This window comes from Rattus norvegicus, chromosome 3 (assembly GCF_036323735.1).
Source record: "Rattus norvegicus strain BN/NHsdMcwi chromosome 3, GRCr8, whole genome shotgun sequence".
In the NCBI taxonomy this organism is placed as follows: domain Eukaryota; kingdom Metazoa; phylum Chordata; class Mammalia; order Rodentia; family Muridae; genus Rattus; species Rattus norvegicus.
Window position 1 is genome coordinate 126,989,740 of NC_086021.1, and position 25,471 is coordinate 127,015,210.

Genomic DNA, 25,471 nt, shown 5'->3' on the forward strand with positions numbered 1-25,471 from the left:
CGCCAAGCTTTGACGTTAGCGCCTGCGCAGGGCGCGGCCTCACTCCGGATTGGCTGGTGTCGGTCCGCCCTCCCCCGCGCGCCACCCCTAGTTTCCCTCCCCGGGCCGCAGGAGAAACAGTGCCCTCTCCCTTCTTGACCCCTGGCCCTTCCCTCCCTTATTCCCTCTTGCCGCCGCTGCTTCTGGCGCTGCCGCTCCCGGAGGAGCTCCCGTCACGGTGATGGGGTCTCGGGCCTCCACGTTACTGCGGGACGAAGAGCTCGAGGAGATCAAGAAGGAGACTGGCTGTGAGTTCGGGTTGGGGGTGGGAAGGCGGCCCGGTGCCTACGGCTGGCCTCAGTAATGACAGCGGTTGTCGCTTAGGTCTTGATCTGGGGTGCGGTGACTTTGTTGGGAGGGTCCCATGCAGCCTCCGGTGCTTTGGGTAACCGAAGGCTAGAGTACCCGTACGTTCATCTGTAGCTTCTTGGAGCCGGGATTTGGTTCCTCTGGTGCTGTCTTGCCTCAAAAGCCCGGAATCTCGATCCAACAACGGAGCACAAACACCACCACTCCACTCTTGCTCACAAAAATCCGCGCATTTTCCTCCTTTAATCGTTCCCCTTACAGAAGCATCCTGAACAGCAGGTAAAGCAGAAACAAATCCAGGAAATCTGAATGGTTTCTGGAGAAAACGTTATACATCTCAATGAGGTTTCTGAGAAAGGAGCTAAAACTACTAAAATCACACAGGGGGAAAAACTCAGCAAAGAAGAGCATAGAGTAAGGCTTGTGACCGGGAACTGAAGACCTCTAAGCAATCAAGAGTCCAAAAACCCGAGTGAGGCTTTTTAATCTGAACCGTTGGAGAAAAACCACAGATACAGTGATCAAGGTTTTAAAGACACAGTGAAGACATTTGTCCTATTTTCCCATACATTGATATCTGCTGTGTTGCTGTACCTTATGCAGTTGATATCGAAACTGGATGTACTCCAAAATCTGAATTTGTACCAGGAACAGATATATATATGTGTGTGTGTGTGTGTGTGTGTGTGTGTGTGTGTGTGTGAGTGTGTGTGTATGTGTATATATATATATATATATATATATATATATATATATATATATATTCATTCTAGTTTCTTCCTGGTTAACCCGGTTAACCCGAACAAAGGAGCAACAGGGCTTTAGGAACTGAGAAGCACTGTGCCTTTGAAAAGCCCTTGATAATGTATGATACAATTGTATTGCCTCAGTGCTTTCTTAGCGCTCCTTTGTGGCTCTCTTTTTCGTAAGCCGTGTCTTCATGGTACCTGTCTTTGATGATAATGTGAGCAAATAACACATTGGCAGATAGTACCAAGGGGTACAGGGAACTACAGAATTCTCCAGGAATGAGTCCTTGGGTAAATTAACAGTCATCCTGGCTGTCTGACAAGTTAAACTTTCTAGAGTATTCAGGTTGGAAGAGATGTGATCTAGCCCCACCCCCTGTCAGGTTGCTTTGCTTTTACTATCCCTTATGGCCAGTTTTGAATGATTGACAGAGAATACTTAGCTTTTTATAGCTTTTGTTTGGCCACTCACCTTTAAGGACATTTCACGACTCACGGCTGGTTCCGTGAGTAGAAATATACACAGTTGGATTCAGCAAGCATTTACCTCTGACCCCACTTGTAGATGTAATGACTTCTTTCCATTTATGTTTGAAACACAGAGTCACATCATGGGGAAGTATAGTGAGTATGGGACAAGCTATTATTTTGTTTTCTTCTGTGATCTTACCTTGTAGCCCAGACTTGCTTAGGAGTCACTACGTAAACTGGGCCTGGTGGTGCCCATACCTTTAATCCCAGCAGCACTCCAGAGGCAGGAGAATTTGAGGCCAGCCTGATCTAAATAACAGGCTCTATGGCTAGGCTACAGAGGGGAACTCTTGTCATGAAAAACAACACACAAAACAAGACAAACAAACAAACAAACACAAATTCACTACATAGTCCAGGCTGGTTTCAAACTCATGACAGTCCTGCCTCAGCCCCCAAAGTGCTCGTGCTCAATTGGGGAAAGGTTGTGTTCTCTTCAAAATGAATGGGACAGTGATGTCATTCATGATTTTCATTAGTCCTGGGTATAGTACTGAGTTGTTTTACCTTGTGACTCACGGACAAACCTAGGTGATCATGAAAGAACTATTATCCTGGTTACCCAAGAATAATTCAAGTATGAGAAAGATTCCCTACATTCCCACCAAAACCAGTGTATATATTTATTAAAACCTAATGAAACAGAAAATAATGAGTTTTAGCAATGCCTGTTTATGCTAGGTATTGGGAGCAGATGATAGCAAGATACCCACAACCTGGCCAGGGAGATAAGCCAGAGACAAGTTGTGATTAGCATCAGGGCATAAGGAAGCTAAAACGGTACAGCACCCCCCTTTCAGTATTTAGGGAAGATGGTCTTGAGCTGGCCTTGTGGGGTATGGGAATTGGGTCTTGATACATGAATGGATTCAATTTTTGATAAATTAAGGTAAGTTTCAGTGGCTTTCAGCAACTATTACCCCCACTTAGCTAAAATGTCATTCCTCTACCCTAGGGATTGAACTATCAGTATATCTAGGTAGCACCCATCAGCAGAGAGTTGTTGTTTCTTCTTCCTCTTCCTCTTCCTCTTCCTCTTCCCTTTTCTCTTCTCCTCCTCGTCCTCCTTCCTATTTCTCTTCTTCCTCCTTCTCCTCCTTTTCCTCCTTCTCTTTTCCTCTTCCTCTTCGTCCTTCTCCTTTTCTCCTCCTTTGACAGGAACTTGTGTAGCCCAGACTGGCTTCAAATTTGAGATTCTATTGTTCAGCCTCCTAAGGACTGGGACTACAGATGTGTGCAAAACTCCCAAAATGCCTTTGATCCTAGTACTAAGGAGGCAGAGGCGGGCAGATCTCTTGAGTTCAAGGCCAGCCTGGTCTATACAGCAAATTCCAAGACAGCCAGGGCTACACAGATAAGCTCTATCTTGAAAAAACACACACACAAAAGACCAATGTAGCTACTATTTAATGCTTAGCCACTAAATACTAGGAAAAGTAATTCTGAGTAAGAATTACACAACTTTCATCATCTGTAAAACAAAATTAGTAATAATAACTTAATTTTAGAATTCTTATCATGATAAATGAAAAAAGTTCCTTAGAATGCTGCTGGTATAATTGTCATGTAGTTGCTAGCCATTTTTTTTTTTTAATTTCCAGGGGGTTTTATTTTATTTTGGCTTTTTGAGACAAGGTCTCAAATTCTGTGTCGTCCTGGCTGTCCTGGAGCTTGTTATGTAGCCCAGGCTGACCCTGACCTCACAGAGATCTGCCTGTCTCTGCCTCTGGAATGCTGTAATTAAAGGCCTGTGCCTCTGTGCCTGGCTCTCTCCAGGGTTTTTAAATAGCATGTGTGGGGGAGGTAAACCTGCCCCTTCATGTCTTCATGTGAGTGGATGTTAAAGGAAAACTTAATGGAGTTGTCGCTATTCTACCTTTGATTCTGGGGATTGAGCTCAGGTTGTCAGGCTTGTGAAGCAAACACCTTTACTCAGGGGCCAAACTACGATTATTTTGAACCATGGATAGAATCATCTTTGCATATGTTAGAAATAAAAACTGTTTATATCCTGTCTATGGCTATCTAACCAGAGGTGAAGGCATTTTACACATTGCTTATTTTTAGTGTACTTTAGGAATTAAACACTAACATTATTCTGTCAATCCCAAGGAAGTAAAACTAAAAGAAGACATAGCCTGATGTTTTATTTAATTTTGAGGCTGCCTCACTCAAAGCAATCCCTCAATTTTTCTGAGTGTTGGGATAGTGAGTATGTATCACCTTGCTTTGCTGAGGTTTCTCATAGTTTAAGGTACACTTTGGGGGCCAGAAAGATGGCTCATCAGTTAAGAGGATCCCAGTTTGATTCCCACACCCATATTGGGTAACAACCACCTGTAACTTCAGCTCTAGAGGATCTAATGCTTGTGGTCTCCAGGGTGCCCTCAATGACATGCACAAATACATATAGTTAACATTTAAACAAAAATAAAACCAGATGTGGAGGCAGAAGCAGGTGGATCTCCAATTTCTAGGCCAACTAGGGCTACATAGTGAGACCCTGGCTTAGAAAAGAAAAGAAGAGAAGAGAAAAGAAACACTGTTGTCATAAAACACCTACTATATTTAGCCTTTGTTCTGTCACCCTCTTTCACAATTCTACATTTTTATAAGTCAGCACATTTGAATAAAAGACATTGGAGGGCGGTCACAGTATCTTAGGAATCTATGTAATGACCCTTAGTACAATTGGCCATAGGAATAGCCTTGTTGTGGATTGCCAAAACCCTTAACTTTGAGCAAAGGTTCATGCCAACTACATTATGGGGAATGAAGATTGGTTTATTTTTAGTTTCTGCTCTATGGTGTGTGTCATGTGGGTATGGGCAGGGTGTTGAACAGGTTTAGGAAGTGAGTTGTACAGACCAGTGAGTTTTTGTTTGTTTGGAAGGGTGTAGTGATGATATGAAGGGTGTGGGTTTTTCTCCACTTCCAACAGAGCACAGCCTGAGGAAGGTCACTGCTTGAGAGTAGTTTCTTGAAATTGAGCTTCTGGGTGCTACTGCCTCCTTCTGGGGTCCCTTTCTGGCTGGCCTTTGTCGTAATTTTGGGGGAGTCTGGGAGTACAGAGGACCCATTCCTCATTTATAAGTTATACTGTGACTGCCCTCTAATGTCTTTTATTCAAATGTGCTGACTTATAAAAATGTAGAATTGTCCTATTGAGTGGGAAATGAAGAAATAATGCCTTTTTTTTTTTAGATTTATTTATTGATTGATTTAATGTATGAGCACACTGTCACTGTCTTCAGACACACCAGAAGAGGGCATCAGATCCCATTACAGATGGTTGTGAGCCACCATGTGATTGCTGGGAATTGAACTCAGGACCTCTGGAAGAGCAGTTAAGTGCACTTAACCGCTCAGCCATCTCTCCAGCCCCGAGAGATAATATCTTTGTCAGGCTTGAAATAATTTGTAAAGTTCTATACCCTTCTAGTTCCTGTTTCTTACTAGAAAGGGGTAAGAACTGTGTGTCAAGATAGAGAATGGAACCCTGGAACTTATTTTTTTTTAATTATTTATTTATTTTATGTATATGTGTACACTGTCGCTGTCTTCAGACACGCCAGAAGAAGGCATTGTACCCCATTACAGATGGTTGTGAGCCACCATGTGGTTACTGGGATTTGAACTCAGGACCTCTGGAAGAGCAGTCAGTGCTCTTAACCATTGAGCCATCGCTCCAGTCCCCTACCCTGGAACTTATAAATGAGGAAGGGGGTTCAGAACACAGACTACTTGAAATTACGTAGAAAGGCACTGACCCTAGAAGCAGCTGCAGAGATAGAAGCCAGATTTTCTGAGGTTAAGCAGAAAGACATGCTATAAAACAGCAATACATGTATGTACTCCATGCAGTGAATGCTTGTGGAAGCGCACAAGCAGGTAGGATGCCTCAGCTTTTGTGTAGCAAAAGGTAAACTTACTTTGGTCTGACCTGAATGAAAATCTGATTTTTATACCAGTTTCAGATGTGGTAGTTTATTTATGCCTTTAATTCCAGCACTAGGGATGCTAAGACCAAAGGGTTCTGAGTTCAAGGCCGGACTAGACTGTATGCCAGAAGGCTCCTTGTGTAAAGGTTCTTGCCACCAAATCTGACACCAGAGTTTGAATCCCAGGACCTGCATGGAGGAAAAAGAATTGACTCCTTTGACCTAATATGGGCTGTGGCACAAATACATGTATACACATGTATACATGTATACATACACACACATAAATGTTTTAGATATTTTTGTTCATTTATTTATTTATTTTGGTGCTAGTGATTGAACCTAGAATCTTGCTTTTATGCATGCTTGAAAAGATTGCACCATTAAGCTCCACCTCCGTCCTGATTTTTTTTTTTTTTTTTTTGAGGGGGATGGAGTTGGGTAGCAGGGTCTTACTATGTAACCCTGGGTGGAACTCACAATATCGACTCTTTGGAAGTTGTAGATGCTTTAGCCCTATTTACTTTATCATGTCAGAAGAGGGAAGCATGTAACTTGATAACTGCAGTACTATTGTCCCTCCTAAGAAAGTTAGTAGTGATTTCCTATTAGCTACTACTCAATAATCTTCAGTTTACCCTCTTTTGAGAAGACCCATTTTGTTCGTTGTTTGCTTGGACTTGTTTTTTTATTGGGCTGATGTAGAAAGCCACAGCTTGAACATGCTCTGATCACTTCCGCTGAGGTCTGTCCTCATTGTTTTAGAAGACATATGTTTTTGGTCTCTTTGAGTTATTTTTTGTTTGTTTCTTTGTTTTGTTTTTGTTTTTCAAGACAGGATTTCTCAATGGCTGTCCTGGAACTTGCTCTTTAGACCAGGTTGACCTTGATTGAACTCAGAGATCTTCCGTCCATGCCTCCTGAGTTCTGAGATTAAAGGTAGCATAAACCCCCACCACCTGGTATTCTCTGTTAATTCCTAGGAGTATAGGTTAGACCTTGGAGTCCTTATGTTGGGAAAATGTCAGGGTACGAAACATTAAAGGAATGGCTAGGGGTGCAGGCTCCACTCTGCAGTGTGTCTCCAGAGCTGCTGTGGCCTGCAGTTGTCCACTTTAACTCAGTCGTCTTGCTCATTAAGATGAGTAAAGCCATGACAAAATAACATGGCCTATCTCTGTTACCTTCGCATGCTCCCCATGCCAGTCTGTCTTAGTGATCAGCATGTCCTTGAAATACCTTCCTATCCTGAGGAGGCAGACTTGATAGACAGTTCTGAACTCAAGGTTAGCAGGATCTTTTCAGTCTTTCGGTGTGAAATAGTGTTTGTTCAGCAGAGTAGACTACAGCTTCATTCAAGACATGTCCCTATTCACAACCATTCTAAGGGGAACTGTCAACTCCTGAGATTCCAAGAATGTTATGAGTGTTTGGTGCCTGTCTGGTTAGCTTTGCGCCTTCAGTGAGTTTGTTTTTACTGGAAGCATACCCTGCCTTTATTCCTGCAAGTTCTAATACTTTTGTGTGTGTGGACCGTGTAGCTCCTTGAAGGGTAGATTGAAGCCCAGTGTGGTGGTCCATGTATATAATACTAATACTCTGCAGACTAAGGCAAGCTTGCAAGAATGAGGCTAGCCTGTGCTATAGAGTGAGTTCAAGATCAGCTCTAGACTTTGGTTCACTTTGGAGTTGCTTTGGTCATCTGTTAGGGTTTTTTTCTTTTTGTTTGATTTTTTTTCAGACAGGGTTTCTCTGTGTAGCCCTGTCTGTCCTGGAATTATCTCTATAGACCAGGCTACCCTCAGAGATCCACCTATCTCTGCCTCCCAAGTACTGGATCATTTATCAGGGTTTTTATTTTTGTTTATTTTGTTTTTAATTAAAATAAAGGTTTTTTGTTTTTTGTTTTTGTTTTGTTTTGGTTTTCGAGACAGGGTTTCTATGTGTAGCCTTAACTATCCTAGAACCTGCTAGGTAAACCAGGCTGGCCTCCAACTCATAGAGATCCACCTGCTTTTGCCTCTCAAATGTTCGTAGTGAGCTCCAGACATCCAGACTAGTTCCCTGTTCCAGTGTTGAAGTGCAAACTAGTTTGTGTAGTACTGCTGTGTGGGTGCTGGTAATTGAACCTGGGTTCTCTGGAAGAGCAGCCAGTGTAGTTAACCACTGAGCTATCTCTCTAGCCCCCTAACAGCTTGATTTTCAATTAGTAATTCATAGTCTTTCATATTGGTGTAGAGTATATTTAAAATATATAAAAATATATTTATTTTTTACTATGTTTCTGTGTCTGTTCAAGTGATTGCTGGTATCTTTGGAAGCCAGAGGTATTGAATCCCCAGGAACTGGAGCTACAGGCAGTTGTGAGCTGCCCAACATGGGTGCTAGGACCAAACTCAAGCTTTCTGGAAGAGCAGGATGCATTCAATCACTGAGCCACCTTTTACATTCTGGTACTGGATTCAATACTAATAAACAGTGCTGGAATTAAAGGTGTGCAAAAGTGTACCACCACCACCCATTTATTAGTTTTAAGAGTTGGATTAGATCGTGACATTTACCTTAATTTAAAAATTCTGTAAATTGGGCTGGAGAGATAGGTCAGTGGTTAAGAGCACAGTTTGCTCTTCCAAAGGACCCAGGTTCAGTTCCCAGCACCCACATGGCAGTTTACAGCTGTCTGTAACTCCAGTTCCAGGAGATCCAATATCCTCATATAGGCAAAACTCTAAAGCATATTAAATAAAAATAAATAAAATATTTTTTAAAAATTGTATTAAACTCTACACATTACACACACACACACACATACACACACACACACACACACACACACAAAAGAAATGTCTAGTAAGGGTCATTACAAACTATTAATTTCATAGCTTTAGCATAGGAGATTGGGGACTTGGGCATTAGGAAGATGACATTGTGTATTGTTCCATTTACATTTTTTCATGTGTATAATCTTAAAATAATATATAAATATATAACACTTTAATATATTAAAGTTAATATAAAATAAAATTTGATTGTTTTCCATCTTTAAAAAAACCAATAATCTGTAATGTAAGACTCTCAACATGGGTTGGATTTAGCTCAGTGGTAGACCGCTTGCCCTAGTAAGTGCAGGTCCCTGGGTTTGATCCTCAACTCCGGGAGGATGGGGGAGAGGGGTTTGGGGGTGGGGGGAAATGACACTCTGAACACTAAAAACTTACTCAGTGAATTAAATAGTTTTTTTTTTTTTTTTTGGTTCTTTTTTTTGGAGCTGGGGACCGAACCCAGGGCCTTGCGCTTGCTAGGCAAGCACTCTACCACTGAGCTAAATCCCCAACCCCTCAGTGAACTAAATATTATAGCTCCTTAAAACTCCTTCAGGGGCAGAAAAGACGTCTCAGTGGTAAGAGCAGTTGTTCCACAAGCAGGACCTCAGTTCAAATTGCCAGCCTCATAGGCTAGTTTGCACTTCAGCACTGGGCCGTGGAGCGAGTCAGAGTCCTGGAGCTCACTTAGACAGCCTGGCCATTCAGCCACAGTGTGAGCCTCCAGTGCAGTGAGAGGCTCAGTTCCAAGGCAGCTGGTTGCAGGGCGATAGAGGAGGTCCCGCTCTGGCTTCTGCATGTGTGTGCATGGGTATAAGCATTCTCACATACACTAACTACACATACCCTACTACAGATAGACTACTCTAAGCACACTTAAAACCAGGATTTATAAGGTGGCTCAGTGGTTGACTGCATCCTGCTCTTCCAGAAGGCCTGAGTTTGGTCCTAGCACCCATGTTGGGCAGCTCAACAACTGCCTGTAGCTCCAGTTCCTGGGGATCCAGTACCCCTGGCTTCCAGGGGTACCAGCAATCATGTGCACAGACACGGAAACATAGTAAAAAATAAAATGTTTAAATATTTAAAAACTCCACACTAATATGAAAGACTGTGAACTAGTAATTAAAATTAAGCTGGCTCAGCGGTTAACTATAGTGGCTGCTCTCCCAGAGAACCTGGGTTCAATTCTCAGCACCCACATAGCAGCTTAAAATTGTCTGTAACTGTTGTTCCAGGGGATCAGATACCCTCATACAACATACTTGCAGGCAAAATACCAGTGTATATAAAAACAAATTAATTTTAAAAATTAAAATGAGAAAACTAAGTTGTTGGACCTAAAGTATACAAACAAATGATACTAGGAGGCACATTAAAGAAATAACAAACAATGTTGAGATGGAAAACATAGATTTCTTTTTTCAAAACTTTTTAGGAAATGTAGTTACTCTTTAACTGACTTAGTTTTGCTCAACTGAGGAATTCATTACAAAAGTACCTTTGGGGGCCAGATGCCAGACTGGGATAGATTCCTAAAGAAAGTGGCTGTGACTGGCTCACCAAGAAGAAGGTGGAGAGAAGTTAGCACAGCAGTGTAAACTGTCCCCTCAGGCTCTTGTGTGGGAATGATGACATGATAATAGTTAACTTGGGGTGGTGTCCTAACGCAGGCACTTTGCCAAGCATTTTCCTTCCATCCAATCCTCACAGTTCCATTAGCCCCTGTGGCTTCATGAGAGGAATCAGAATCCGTCTGCCTGGCCATTACAGGTGTCTATTCTTTACAAAGCTGCTCCTACCTGTGTGGCTGGTACTTATGGCCTTTAGCAACTGGACTGCCTGGGTAGGAGGAGTTGTGCCTCCTCTGCTCTGTTCTCTACACACCTTAGTTATTAGAGCCTGTTTCAAGGATGAAGCTAATGCCAGAGGTCATAGGTGCCCTGGTGTTCTGCCCCACCATTCACTTCCTGTTTTACTTCCTGCCTTGTTTATTTAGTTTCCTTGTTCCCCATGCAGCAGGTCCTGTTGTGTGGCTTAAGCTTGGAGAGAACAACCTTCAGATCCACACTTCCTTAATCTTTAATGCCTCACAGGTGCAGCTGAAACAAAGTTCGGACTTGTTACCCGCTTTGAGGCTGTCGTCTTTTCTACTACGGTTATTCTGTTTTTCCCTCTTGCCTCTAATCTGCCAGGAGACTAAACTGTTTCCCAGAAGTGCTTTTGCACTTAGAGAGTCGCTTTGTACACCTGCAATTGTAAACTGCTTTTAGTAGTTAGCTCATGCTGGATTTATTCAAGCTAATCCAGAATGAGCAGCCTTTGGGTCCTCTTAAATGTCACAGCGTGATCACTTGGTTGCATCAAAAAAAGTTGATTCCAGGTTGCAGGATCTGTCACCCAGTTAAGTCCTAAAGAGGTGGTGATACTGCAGACGCTTGGTGCAGAAGGAGACCAGACTTTAAAAACAGAATTGTTTGATGTGCCACAGTATTTAGTTTGACTTTGTTACCTATTTAGAAATTCCAGTCTGAAGATGGTGGGGGAGGGGGGAAGAGAGAGAGAGAGAGAGGTATGCATGCTAGGGATCAAACACAGTCTTGCTCATGCTTTTAAACAGGTACTCTTCTGCTGACCTGTTGTGCACTTTACCCCCAATACTTAAGTTCTTTAATTCTCATTGTTTTGTGTTTTTAAAGCTCTGTGTGTGTGTGTGTGTGTGTGTGTGTGTGTGTGTATGTGTGTGTTGGTGATGAGTTCAGATCTTCATGCATGTGAAGCAGAGCTCTACCACTGAGCTACATTCCTAGCCTAATACACTCTTTTTTTTTTCTTTTTTTTTTTTTTTTCGGAGCTGGGGACCGAACCCAGGGCCTTGCGTTTGCTAGGCAAGCGCTTTACCGCTGAGCTAAATCCCCAACCCGCCTAATACACTCTTAATTAAGCCTACACTTCATTTTAAGAGCCAAATTTCATTGGTTTTGATTTAGTTTGTTATCTAACTCCTCTTATTCTTTAGTTTTTTAAATTTGCTGTTTTGACATCTTGCACAGCTCCCCATCTCCCTCACACTGAAGCATGCAGTGGGGGTGGGTGTAGTGTGAATGCATGTCTATTTCTTCAGTTGGGACTGATTTTCTGCCTTTTAGTTTCCCACAGTCAGATCACACGCCTGTACAGCCGCTTCACCAGCCTGGACAAAGGGGAGAACGGAACTCTCAGGTGAGCACTTCCTTTCCTTCCTTCCTTCCTTCCTTCCTTCCTTCCTTCCTTCCTTCCTTCCTTCCTTCCTTCCTTCCTTCCCAGACCAGGATCCCTAAAAGCCGACTACATTCCAAGGGTAGCCACACTAGGGGCTATCTGTATTCCAAGGGTGGGCATAGTAGATCTCTTGGACTTGGAAGCAGGGACCATTTTGGCTGTGGTGTCTATACATCATTGGTATGTATGTATGTATGAATGTATGTATGTATGTGTATGCATATATAACTTATTTAATTTCTTTTTTGTTCATTGATGTTTTGCCTATATGTGGATCTGTGTGAGGGTGTCAGATGTCCTGAAACTGGAGTTACAGAGAGGTGTGAGCTGCCATGTGTTTCTGCTAGGAATTGAACCTGGGTCTTCTGGAAGAGCAGTCAGTGCCCTTAATCACTGAGCCATCTCTCCAGCCCTGATAATTCTGTTGTTTTTGTTGTTGTTGTTGTTTTGGTTTTCCAGAAGAGGGCTTCTCTGTGTATCCCTGGAACTCTCTGTAGACCAGACTGGCCAGGAACTCAGAGATCTACCTGCCTCTGCCTCCCCAGTGTTGGGATTAAAAGTGTCTGCCACCACACCTGGCTTCCTGGATTGTTTCTTATCATTTTGTTAGACAAGAGATACTAATTTTGGTGAGTTGTGTAGACTCTGTCTTATAGGACAAATCATGTAATAATTTTTGCTACATTAAACAATCCAGACCCTAGTAATCTTTATCCTTTTTTTATTTTTTTAAGATTTATTTGTTTTATTTAATGAATACACTGTGGCTGTCTTCAGACACACCAGAAGAGGGCATCAGATTTCATTCTAGATGGTTGTGAACCACCATGTGGTTGCTGGAATTTGAACTTAGGACCTCTGGAAGAGTAGTCAGTGCTCTTAACTGCTGAGCCAACTCCAGCCCAGTAATCTTTATCTTAATCAATTATGATTGTTAAAAGAAATCAGTTTTCTAAATGATCAAGGAAGACTAAATCCAGAGATGCTGTTCTAAGGCTCTGCACTCAGTGTGCTAGGTAAGTCTCTGTCTGTCTCCAGATGTGGTAGAGATGCGTTAGCTCGGTTCATTGACCATGTAAAGTTTAAACCACAGCAGGAAGTACGTGAAGATTCTTGAGCAGAATAGGAATGTTTCATATGCTGTCATTAGCATTTGCTCTGTAGAGAGTAGAAGAATGTGTGTTGTCTTCTGATAATAAACTTCTTGAAGGCAGGAATGAGATACAGTCAAGTTTCTGGGTTTTTCTAATGTATTTTTTACATTAGTTTATTGTGGGGGGTGGTAGGTGTTGGAGGGCGCTTGGAGAGGAGTCATAGGACAACTTGGTGAGATTTAGTTCTCTTGTTTTTAACCATGTGGGCTCTGAGGATTGAACTGGTGTCATAAGTCTAGGTAATATGTACCTCCTGAGCCCGTTGTGAGCTGCTGTGTTGGTGCTGGGACTTGAACCCAGGTCCTCTGAAAGAACCTTAAGTACTGGGCCATCTATGTAGCTCCCAACTCCTCATACTAACATTTTGTCATGTACTTGGGAGAACATTTCCTACAACAAAGATTTAGATCAACACAGGTAAAATGAGGACTGAAAATACAGCTCAGTTGGTAGGCCATTTGCTTAGAACCTACAAAGCTTTGGGTTTAATACCCAAAGTCTCACAAATTAGGTCTGGCCACACACACTGGCACTTAGGAGATGAATGCAAGAGGATTAGAAGTTCAAAATCATCTTTAGGTCTGTAGCAAGTTCAAGGCTAGCTAGTGGTATCTGAGATACCATTTGAAAAAAATTAGGGCTAGAGAGATGGCTTAGTGGTTAAGAGCACTGGCTGTTCTTCCAGGGGACTCAGTTCAGTTCTCAGCAACCACATGGTAGCTCACAGCTGCCTGTAACTCCAGTTCCAGGGCATCTGACACCCTCATACAGGCAAAACTCTAATGCACATTAAAAAAATTAGTAATTGAAAACTTCATTCTGTGGTGCATTGTGGCATTAGCATTTAATCCTAGCACACATTAGGTAGAGCTAGGAAGATTAAGAATTTGAGACTGTTCTGAGCTACACATGCTAAGTTATGCTGTTTTCTAACAATAATTGTATTTTGGGCCAGTGAAATAGCTCAGCAGGTGAGACTCTTATTGCCATCAACCTGAGTTTGCTTCCTGGGCCAAGTGGTGGAAGGAGGGAACTGACTTCTAAGTTGTCTCCGAGCTCTGCCCTCAAGAGATGAATACATGTTTTAAAGGGGGCAGAATTTGATCCAGACATGGTAGTACCCAATTGCAATCCTATGGCTTCAGAGGATGCGGCAGGAAGATTAGGATTTGAGGTCAACCCGGGCATGGCCATCAGGGTCATAGGGACAACAGCTTGCCTACTAGAGTGAAGCAAAGGGCTCAGTGGTTAAAAACACCGACTACACTCCCAGAGGGTCCAGATTCTGCTGAGCACCCACAGGACAGCCCATAACCATCTATTAACGCCTGTTCCAGTTGGATCTGACCTTCTGGCATCCTCAGACACTAGGCGCATACCTGGTACACAAACATGCATGCAGGTAAAACGCTCATCAGATAATTTTTAAAACTTAGTGTTTTAATGAAGTACTATCTCGAGGCAGTCTATTTCAAATCTGTCTCCATTCTATATAGTTGATATATGGTATCCTTTACAGGAATTTTGCAGTCTTAAAATCATGTATAGAGTTTACACATTCATCTCTTGTTTTTGTTTGTTTTTACATGTATTTACTTGTGTGTGTGCACAGAGGTCAGAAGACAACTTAAGAGAGTTAGATCTCTGGAGCTGAGAGATGAGCAGCAATTAAGAGCACTGGTTGCTCTTGCAGAGGACCTGGGCTAGATTTCCAGCACCTACATGGTGGCTCCTAACCGTCTGTAACTCCAGTTCCAGGGAATCTAATGCTCTTCTCTGACCTCCTCAGGTACCAGGCATGCATACATGGTGGTACACATACACTTACAAAGTAAAGCAAACCCTGAAGAGCTGGATTTCTGCCACCTCGTGGGTGTGGGAGATTAAACCCAGTCTTAGTGGCAAATACCCTATGTGATGGCTCTTGTCTTGTATATTTTGTTGTTACTGCTTCCCCACTCCATGTAACTGTGGATATGCATGAATTTATGTGTGGATGTGCATATACTTCTGTGTATGTAGGTGTGGAATTTATAGATCATAGGTTCACATTGGGTATCTTCTTTACTCTATATGTTCTTACTTTATTTTTTATACAGAGTTCTTACTACTTACCCTTGGCTGGCCTGGAACTCACTATATAGTTCAGGCTGGCTTGTGCCTGCATCCTTAGTGCTGTGGATTAAGACATGAGCTATCTGTTCCAGACAATCTTTTTTTCCCCTCTGTGTAGCCCTGGCTGTCCTGGAACTCACTCTGTACACAGGTTGGTCTTGAATTCAGATCCGCCTGCTTCTGCCACCATTTCCTGGCCCAGTCTTAATTTTAATATAAGGTCTTGATGAATTTAGAACTCATCCATTCTGTTAAGTTGAGTGGCCAGTGAGCTACAGGGGTCTACTTTGTCCACCTCCCCAGTGCTGGCATTACAGATGTGCACTGCCATATCTGACTGTTTTACATGGGTGCTGGGCATCTGAACTCAGGTTCCTAGTCTTGTGAGGCAAGCACTTTAATGACATGACCATCTTTTTTTTTTTTTTTTTTCTTTTTTCTTTTTTTCGGAGCTGGGGACCGAACCCAGGGCCTTGCGCTTGTTAGGCAAGCGCTCTACCACTGAGCTAAATCCCCAACCCCATGACATGACCATCTTACAGCCCCTGTTGTACTGTTCAGTTCTCTGAGACAGTCTCATGTATCCCTGGCTGTCCTTGAGTTTATTACATGACCAAGGATGCCTGAGAATTTCAGGTACCCTTCCCTCTGCCTTCCCTCGTTGAAACTTCAGGCATGTGCTATTTCACCCAGTTCTTGTGGTGCTGGGATTGAATCCATGATTTCTTGCATGCTCTACAAGCACCCTGCTAACTGGGCTGCACCTGAGCTCTGCTCCTACAGTTCGTCAGTTTCCTTTGATCCATAACAGTCTTCTCTACCTGCTGGGTTGGGTTGTGGTGGTCACCTTAGTCTGCTGTAGGTGCTCCCAATGATAGGAAAAGTAAATCATGGACAGTTTTGTATTCCTCACATGGGATATCCAAGAAATTCTAGAGAAATACTGAGCATTATTTTTGAAACAACAATGTTCAAAACTTTTAATATGGGCGAGGTATGGTAGCAAATGCATGTAATCCCAGTACTCAGGGCCAGAGGCAGGGAAACCCATGTGTTCCAGTCTGGGTAGCCATGCCATAATAAGATGCATCTTAAATATTAAATATTAAATAAATATTAACAAGTTAATATGGGGAACTTTTTTTTTTAACAAGAAATAGATTTTTACTTGAAGTCCTAGATTTAAACCATTTCTGCCCTTTCATTGTGGCAAGGGCAAGTTACTTTGTCTGATCCAATTCCTTCAGCTCTACAGGGCAGAGGTAAAACATGGCATAGGAAAAGAGAGTAACACTGTATCAATTGGGGGTGGAGCAACACAAGATGTTTGTATGAAGAATGGTATCACAGCTGCATGTTTATGTGATGCTGATTGCTCTTACCATGTTTAAGGTTAAGTCTGCTTCATTTCCCTGCCTCCGTCCCTCTTCCCTCCCATCTGTTGATTTGTTAGTTTTTTGGGAAACCATGGGAGGGTCTCACTATAGTCCAAACTCTGCTAGGACTCGATTATAGTCAGCCTGGCCATTGTGCCTTGTGCTTAGCTTCTTGAATGGAAACACTCTCTTAGGAGTTTCCTGCATTTCATGGGTGTTTTAGCTCTTCCCGAGCAAGTGTCTTCAGGCTCCACCAGCCTACACTGGAGCTCTGTGGTAGTTGATTGTGTCTATTTGCTATTCTCAATGCCAAATAATTACAAAGTGGTAATGTTCAAGAAATCATTCACTATGAAACAAGCTAAGTATTTGCTCACTGACATAACCTACTTGCTGGGCTTCCTGGGAAGTACCAAAATTAAATCTTGCTTCATTCATACCTGAGTTGGTGCAAAAAACAGTTGGCAGATATTCTAGTTACTTGAAGTAATTCCAGGAGGCAGTTTTCCTGCTGGGTTGTACTCTGTTGGCTTCAAAAGAGTCCATTCCAAAGGCCAGTGTCTCTAGCCTAAGGTGATTCTTTTGGCAGCCGGGAAGATTTCCAGAGGATTCCAGAACTTGCCATCAACCCACTGGGGGACCGGATCATCAATGCCTTCTTCTCAGAGGGGTGAGTGCAACACTTGGTTTTGGTTCCTTCCTTTGTTGTCTAGGCTATATTGATTGCTAATATACAATAATTACAGTAATGATAATAATAATAACAAAATAATATAGAATAGATAGTTGTCGTCTCAGATCATGGTTGCCCAGAATTAAATTGGGCACCCCTAATTTTCATATATAGATTCCTCTGTATTTCGCCCAAACACAAAAGATTTTTCTTGTGTTTATTTTTGCTGGAACAGGAATTGGGGATGATTGTGAGCTGTTATGTTGCTGAAAATCAAACCCAGGTCCTCTTAGTGATAAAACAGCTTAGGGAGGAGAGGTTTACTACAGCTGACAGTTCCATAGCACAGTCCATCTTCAAAGGAGATCAGGACAGGAGCTCCAGGGTGGAGCCTGAGGGCAGGAATCCTGGGGAATGCTGAGTACTAGCTTGCTTAGCTTTCACTTTCTTATACTATCCGGGACCTCGGCTCAGGAGTAGCACCACCCATAAAGTGCTGGGCGTTCCCACAGCAATCAGTTTGAAAAAAATACCCTGAAGGCAGCTGGGGCAGTGGTGGCACACACCTTTAATCCTAGCACACAGAAGGCAGAAGCCTTCTGATATCTGAGATATCTGAGTGTGAGGCCTGCCTGGTCTATAGAGCTGTTCCAAGACAGAGAAACCCTGTCTCAAACAAAACAAAACAAAGCAAAACACTCCCCAAATCCAAAGGCCTGCCTTACAGGCCATTCTGAGTTCTTTCTTTCCAAATGAACCCTTTGTCAAGTTGATCAAAAAACTAGCCAGTACACACATGTTCCACAGTCATACATGCAAGCAAAATACTGAGACACATTTAAAAAAAATTTTAATTGAAAAACAAACTTAGGGTCAGTTAGATCAGGAAGGCAAGAGCAATGACCAAGACACTCAGTCAGAGCCCGCTGAACTTGCAATCATCTGCTCGCCTTCATTTGTGCCTCTCTCGCCTCCTGCACCCTCCCTCTGGTGTGCTTTTAGGGCCCGCAGAACATTGCACCCTGCCCAGCACAGCTCTCATACTGTGCTCTAGACACAAGCCTTTGGCAGGAGAGTATTTCACAGTCATTTTGTCAGCTTCTTTTTCAGAGCTCCTCAGTCACCATCAGTTACCTGGAGAAACAGCTTGTGGAAGTCCTTTTCTTCTTCTGTTTTGTCAGACATTTATTTTGCATCTATGCAGGACAGTTTGCCTGAGTTCCCCCCATCCCCCACCAGTTGGATTCAGGGGAGAATTCAGATCACCAGGCTTGGCAAGGGCCTTCCACTGAGCCCTCTCACCAGTTTTTGAAGTTGATTTTGAAAGGCAAAGCCATATCTCCTTTGACTCTGGTGGTTTCCCAGCATCTTCTCCAGTCAGCTGCCAGGGCTGTAGCAGCCTGTGTGGTGGCGCCTGTGGCTGCCTGGGCCCCTGCTTCTTACCAAGTACTTACCTGGCTCCCAGGTGTTTGTTTCTTCTGGCTTAAGAAGGAAAAAGGTTTTCTGTTTTTTTTGTTTTGTTTTCTTCAGACTGAAATTTGATAGTAGAACATAGGTGTTTCATTCTCTGTTGCATAAACATTGTGCTAATAACCTTAATTTTTTTGCCCTGGTACAGGATTTGAGTCTTTCCATATTGCTTGATTGCTCAGAGCGTACGTTTTTTGGCAGGTGCTGTCATGCTGCACGAGGTGTGTAGCTGCACGAAGGAAGTCAAGGTCCCCTTTGAGCTAGTGTTTCTTTGATCTCACCCATTTGTGGGTCTCCGAACTGTACTATCTACCTGACATTTAAGATACACTACCTGTTACTTGGACACAGAGACCAGAGGTTTACTTTTCTTCTTAACTCTTTTATTTTATTTTATTTTATTTTGGTTCTTTTTTTCGGAGTTGGGGACCGAACCCAGGGCCTTGCACTTCCTAGGCAAGCGCTCTACCACTGAGCTAAATCCCCAACCCAACTCTTATTTTTGAGATGTGGTCCTTTGCAGTGTAAAATGAGCTCAAATTCAAAATCCTCCTACTTCTGCCTCAAAAATGTTGAAATTACTTAGCTAAGACAGGGATTTTGTTTTGTTTTGTTTTTTTGTTTTTTGATACAGGGCTTCACAGTGGGTAGCTATGGCTGGCCTAAGAGTAAATAGGTAGACCTACCTTGGTCTCTGAGTGCTAAGATTAAAGGCATGCACCACTATGCCTGGCAGGATTTTTGTAGGCAACTCTGGGAAATAGGCCACCTGATACTGCTAGGATTGTTGTAAGTAAACAAGTCTTATGTGTTTTCCTTTAACTATTAAAAAACTCATTTGCACAATTTTAGAATTATTTTCTTTTAGTTGCTGTTTTATTTTTGTTACAGTCTCTTTCTCTTTTTCTGTGTGTGTGTGTGTGTGTGTGTGTGTGTGTGTGCGTGCGTGTGTGCGTGCGCGCGTGCGCGCGTGCGTGTTGGGCATGCCACCGTGAATATGCCACCAGAACAACTTTTAGGAGTCAGTTTGTTTTTTTCCACCTTGTGGTTTCTGGGGATTAAACTCAGGGTTGCTTGCCAGCATCAGCTACCCTGAATTTCTGATCCTCCTCTCTACTTTTACTGAGCGGAAACAACTATAGGTACACCACTATGACCAGTTTATGTAGTGCTGAAGTTCGTGTATGCTAGACAAGCATTCATATTCTGAGCTACATCTTCAGCCTAAAATTGCTTTTCATTTTTTTTTTTTTTTGATATAGAGTCTCCCTGTTCAGCTCTGACTGGCCTGAACCTGAAGAGTTGCCTAACTTTCTCCCTAGAGTTACCATCATGTGCACACCCTCCCTCCATCTCACCTCCCTCCCAAATCTTATGTAGTCAAGAATGATCTTGATCCTGCCTCATCTCATGAGTGCTGGGATTATAGGCATGAACCACTACAGACTCAGTGTACGTGGTATTGGAGAGTAAGCACAGACCTCATGCCTGTCAGGCAAACACTACCAACTAAGCTTATACCTAGCCCCTTTTTGTTCTTTTCATAAGAAAAAAAGTATTGCTTGTGTCCTTGGCTTGCCCAGTACTCTGTCTGTCTGTCTGTTTTTGAGACCAGGTTTCTATATGTAGTCCTGGCTATCCTGGAACTCACTATGTAGACTAGACTGGCCTCAAACTCAAGATCAGCCTGTCTCTTCTTCCTGAATGCTGGGACGAAAGGCGTGCACTAACACTGCCTGGCTGACCTACTACTTTATGTGGCCTAAATTGGACTTAAATTGGAAGCAGTCCTTGCTGTTTCTGCCTCCTGAGTTCTGGGATGTCAGGTATCTATTGCTATGCCTTGCGGTATTTATCTTTACTGCAGAGATGCTTAAGATTTAAAAAAAAAAAAAAAAAAGCCAGGCATTTCAAAATTTCAGACCAACCAGGATTGCATAGGTGAGATCCTGTTTCAGCAAAACTGAAAGGAAAGAATGGGGTGGGGGCTGGAAAGATGACTAATCAGTTAAAAACACTGGCCTCTCTTTTAGAGGACTCAGGTTTGATTCCCAGAACCCACGTGGAAGCTTATAACTGTAGCTCCTGTTCCAAGGAGTCAGATTCCCTTCTCTGACCTCCACAGTCAACAGGCGTGCAAGTGGTACACAGATGTAAATGTAGGCAGAACACTCATACCCATAAAATAAAACATCTTTAAAAAGAAAAGAGAACCACAGGGCTGCCTAGTGTAGCTGAAGCCCTGTGTTTGATCCCCAGGACTAGGAGGAAGAGAGGGAGTAAAGTCTAGCACTGGGGAAGCTGAAACTGGACTGCTGGGAATGCAGAGCCAGGCTGGCTCCAGAGGCAGACTGTCTCAGAACAACAAATAAACAAGCAAGATGTCTAGAATGTGCTTTAAAATTTAAATGTCTCTAGGCATACTTTATTGTGGGTTGAAAGAGTAACATGCTGGTTGTTCCAGAGTTCAAAGCAGAGAGAGTTTAAGTACTGGCGTTCATGTGTAGTACTGGGCTTTACTTAAAATTTAGTTTTTAGATATGTAAGTAAATTCAATTGATAACTCTGACCATAGTTAAGTTCTTTTCTTCTTTTAACCTAGTTAATCATTTAATAAGTGAAAATAATATACCATTTCACACTACTAGGGTGAGGCTTTCTAGATGGAGATACTGTAGAAGCCCAAAAGTATTATGCATGTATCTGGGAAGAAAGCTTGCTGAGTGGACTTTCATGCTACTCAGGATCAATGTGTTGACCATTTCTTGAGTCCATAAGAAACAGTCACCATGGGGTTGGGGATTTAGCTCAGTGGTAGGGCACTTGCCTAGAAAGTGCAAGGCCCTGGGTTCGGTCCCCAGCTCCGAAAAAAAGAAAAAAGGAAAAAAAAAGAAACAGTCACCATGAATCTATATAGTTTAGTGGTATAGTGGTTACCTAGCTTGTGGAAGACCTTGAGTTTGATTCTGAAACACTGGAAAAGACAAAACATACAAACAGAAGACTCCTACCCTGACTGACATGGTGTTCTGTTATATTTCCTAATCAGAGAGGATCAGGTAAACTTCCGAGGATTCATGAGAACTTTGGCTCATTTCCGACCCATTGAGGATAACGAAAAGAGCAAAGATGTGAATGGACCGGAACCCCTCAACAGCCGGAGCAACAAACTGCACTGTAAGGAGCGTCAGTCATGTGGCTTAGCATATGTCCTTCCCTCTCCCCATCGTCCTTGTGGTCTGCTACTCCTTTTTCTTTTGTTTTTTCAAGACAAAGATTCTCTGTGTAATATTGACTGGAACTCACCCTGTAGACCAGGCCAGCCTCAGACTCAGAGATCTGCCTGCCTCTTTTCACTTGCTCTCAACACTTACAAAAACATTTACTGCTGAGTGGTCAGATCATGGAGCTAAGCTAAGTTGGAATTCTTGAATTACCATTTTTTTGCCCATGAGACTTTGGGCAGGTTATTTGAGATCTTGGGGTGTAGTTTTCTCTGTGTAAAATTAGATATTAGCTCTTTTCCTCTCTTCTCTTTTTCTCTCTCTTCATTTCTCTCTTCCTTGTCTCTGCCGTCCCAATAAACCTCTTCCACGTGGAAAAAATGAGATATTAAAGGATTTTATAGGTCATTTCGATAGCTCATTCAGGGATTTTGATTGCTGTTAGAGACAGGATCACATGATCCCTAAGTTAGCTCAGACTTACTATGTAGCTAAGGCTGGTCTTGAATTCTTGATACTACTGTCCCCTCCTACATGCTGAGATTACTGGCACGTACCGTATGTACCACCACATCTTATATTTAGGGGACATGGGCTAGAACCCAAGGCATAATGTGTGATAGGTAAGCACTCTTTTCTTTCTTTCTTCCTTCCTTCCTTTCCTTCTTTTAGAATTATTTATTTATTTAATATATATGAGTACACTGCAGCTGTCTTCAGACGCACCAGAAGATGGCATCAGATCCCATTATAGATGGTTGTGAGCTACCATGTGGTTGCTGGGAATTGAACTCAGGTCCTCTGGAAAAGCAGTCAGTGCTCCTAACCACTGAACCCTCTCTCTAGCCCATAAACACTCTTTCTACTGAGCTACATCTGTAGTCCCAGGAAGAGATTCTTCATGTTGTAAGTGCTTCAAGCAGTCCATTGCATATACTAGGTGTACCTGCCATTATACTTCCTTTATCTCCTGTATGCCAGTCCCTGTAGAAGGTACTAGAGTTGGGAGCAAGACCCCAGGCCCTACCTGTGAGAGTTAGTGTTGGTCCTCCATCTATTTCGGAATTTCATAGATTGTAGATTTTGCTAAAGTACCAGTAATGAATGGCGCTTTCCCGTGCCCGTTGCCTCTTGCCTTCCTTTTTTTCGATACTTACTACATTTCCCTCTGCCCTTGTTGGACTGATGCCCAGTCCCTTACAACACTTTTCCAGGAAGCTGAAGTTGAATTTCTACTTTTCTTTCAACACAAGTTGATACTGAAATTGCGTGAAACTGATTGAGCCCAACCCTGCCTCGGAAGAGTGCATGGTGGCGCCCAGAAGTTTGTGATTACAGATCAAATGGAGCTCCCAGTGATTTACAGACACTAGAAGGTTTAAGATATTAGAGCAAATACAAGTCAGCTGGAGCATAGAGTGCTGCACTTACATGCAGTTGACAAGTATCTCCTGAAGTTTCAGTGTCTGACTGTCGGCTTTGTCCATTCATCTTCTTGGGAGCAGTGTGAGTTCATTTTTGTTGGCATTTATGGTGCAGTTTGAGAATCACTAAAGTATATCTTGTTATTTAGGTCAGAGGAGATTTTTGAACAAAAGTCTAAAAGACTGTTGAACTTTACCCCCACATTATGGTGCTTAAAGAAGAGCAAAAATTTCAGTAGAAGCAAAACTGAATACAGACAACAGAATCCTGTTAACTACCCTCATGGTTATTATAAACTGTACTAATGAACCACGCTTTCTTCCTTCAGGACCAAGTACCATTTGCTTCATGCAAGGCCTTCTGCGGGTGGTCAGTGTTTTTAGTTACTAAGTTTTTTTTTAAAGATTTATTTATTTATTTATTTATTTATTTATTTATTTATTTATTATGTATACAGTGTTCTGCCTGAGTATGTGCCTGTATGCCAGAAGAGGGCATCAGATCCCATTACAGATGGTTGTGAGCCACCATGTGGTTGCTGGGATTTGAACTCAGGACCTCTGGAAGGGTAACCAGTGCTCTTAACCGCTGAGCCATCTCTCCAGCTCCTATTAAGTTATTTTTATTTCTTTTATTTTTTATTTTTTTGAGATAGGGTTTTTGTGTATAACAGCCCTGGGCTTTATAAACTTTTTATACCAGGCTGGCCTCAACTCACAGAGATCTTCCTATGTCTGGGGTCAAACGCATGTGCTGCCACAACCAGCTTACATTATTTTTAATGTTTTTATAGACAGTCTCACATTGTAGTCCAGGCAAGTCTCAAACTAGGTAGACTTTCTCAGCCTCTTGAGAGCCACTAATGTAGCCATGATTAGTGGTTTAGCATATGTTAGTATATGTCTGCCTGATCTTCATACTATAGTACAGACATTTTCTTGTGGGTCTTGAGACCAGGAGTTAATGAATAATTAGGAGAATCAGTTGTAGCATGGAAGCTGAGAAAGGCACACATGGTCAGTGCTAAGTAGACACTCTCTCTCTTGGTAGGCTTGGTGACATTTCCCCTCTCTCTATCTCTCTATCTCTCTATCTCTCTCTCTCTCTATCTATCTATCTATCTATCTACCTATCTATCTATCTATCTATCTATCTACCTACCTATCTATCTATCTATCTATCTACCTATCTATCTATCTATCTATCTACCTATCTATCTATATATATATATATTTGTTTGGGCCAAGACAGGGTCTCACTATGTAGCTCTGGCTGTCCTAAAACTCACTGGTTGGCCTTGAACTCACAGAAATCTGCTTACCTCTGCTTCCAGAGTCTTGAGCCGTTTTCTTCGGTGTGAGTCTGCTGATGGAGGTTGGATCATGTTTTTATTATACATTAAATAACAGGATGTGATATTCGGTCAAAGAACCATCTTAACCTTGAGTTGCTGAGGACAAACGGAGACCCTGGCGGAAGATGCCATGTGAGACTGATGTAACACCCAGAATTACACCTACCGGGCAGGAGACATTTTGAGAAAAATAATTTTTTCTTTTCACAGTCATATATTTCTTTATCTATGAATCCAAGGGTTAAAAGGAATATTCGACAAGAACCCCTGTCCTTGTTATACCTTTTCCTGAAGCAGATTTGTCTGTATAGGAGCATTGATTGCTCTTTTCCCTTAAAGGCAAGGTCTCACTGTGTAGCCTTGGCTAGCCTGTAATTGATATTTGGACAAGGCTAGCCTCCGAACTCAACTGAGATCTGCCTGTCTCTGCTTCTCAGGCGTTAAGATTAAGGGATGCGCCACCATACCCTCATGACCATTTCTGTTACAAGCAAACACTTCCTAGAAGCTGTAGACATGACTCACAGGTAATAGGACGAGCTGTTCTTCCAGGGGACTCATGTTCTAATCCCAGCACAAACACGGCAGCTCACAACCACCTGTAACTCCAGTCCCAGAGAAATCCAACAGCCTCTTCTGGCCTTATGGGCACCAAATGTGCACATGATGCACAGACAAAATATGCAGCAAAAACCCATACATATTAAATAAATAAACATTAAAATTTATTTTAAACAATGTTTACTTCTGAAACTGGGTATGGTAGCATATGTGCACAATCCCAGCTTTTAGAAAGTGGAGGCAAAAGCATCAAAAGTTCAAAGGCATCCTCAGGCTGGCAATGGCAGTGCACACCTTTAATCCCTGAACTAGGAAGCAGGGCAGGTTTATGGACAGTCAGGGCTACACAGAGACCCCCCTGTCTCAAAAAACCAAAATCAATCAACCAATCAATCAATAATTACGAAGTCATCCTCTGCTATGGAGGGGAGTTCAAGGCCAGCTTGGGATAGAGACCCTGTCTCAAA

The 25,471-nt window shown here is 42.5% G+C and overlaps 1 protein-coding gene across 2 annotated transcripts in view; it reads left to right on the plus strand.

Moving 5' to 3' along the window:
• The first annotated feature begins 60 nt into the window (after positions 1 to 60).
• The window catches only part of Chp1 (calcineurin-like EF-hand protein 1), a 35,272-nt gene continuing 9,861 nt past the window's right edge, over positions 61 to 25,471 (plus strand). The window contains exons 1-4 of one of the 2 annotated variants that reach the window (XM_063284499.1): positions 61 to 287; positions 11,541 to 11,613; positions 16,887 to 16,967; positions 21,490 to 21,617. In XM_063284499.1, the coding sequence (XP_063140569.1) occupies positions 221 to 287; positions 11,541 to 11,613; positions 16,887 to 16,967; positions 21,490 to 21,617 (349 nt within the window). In that variant the 5' untranslated portion in view covers positions 61 to 220. 2 annotated transcript variants of the gene reach the window in all.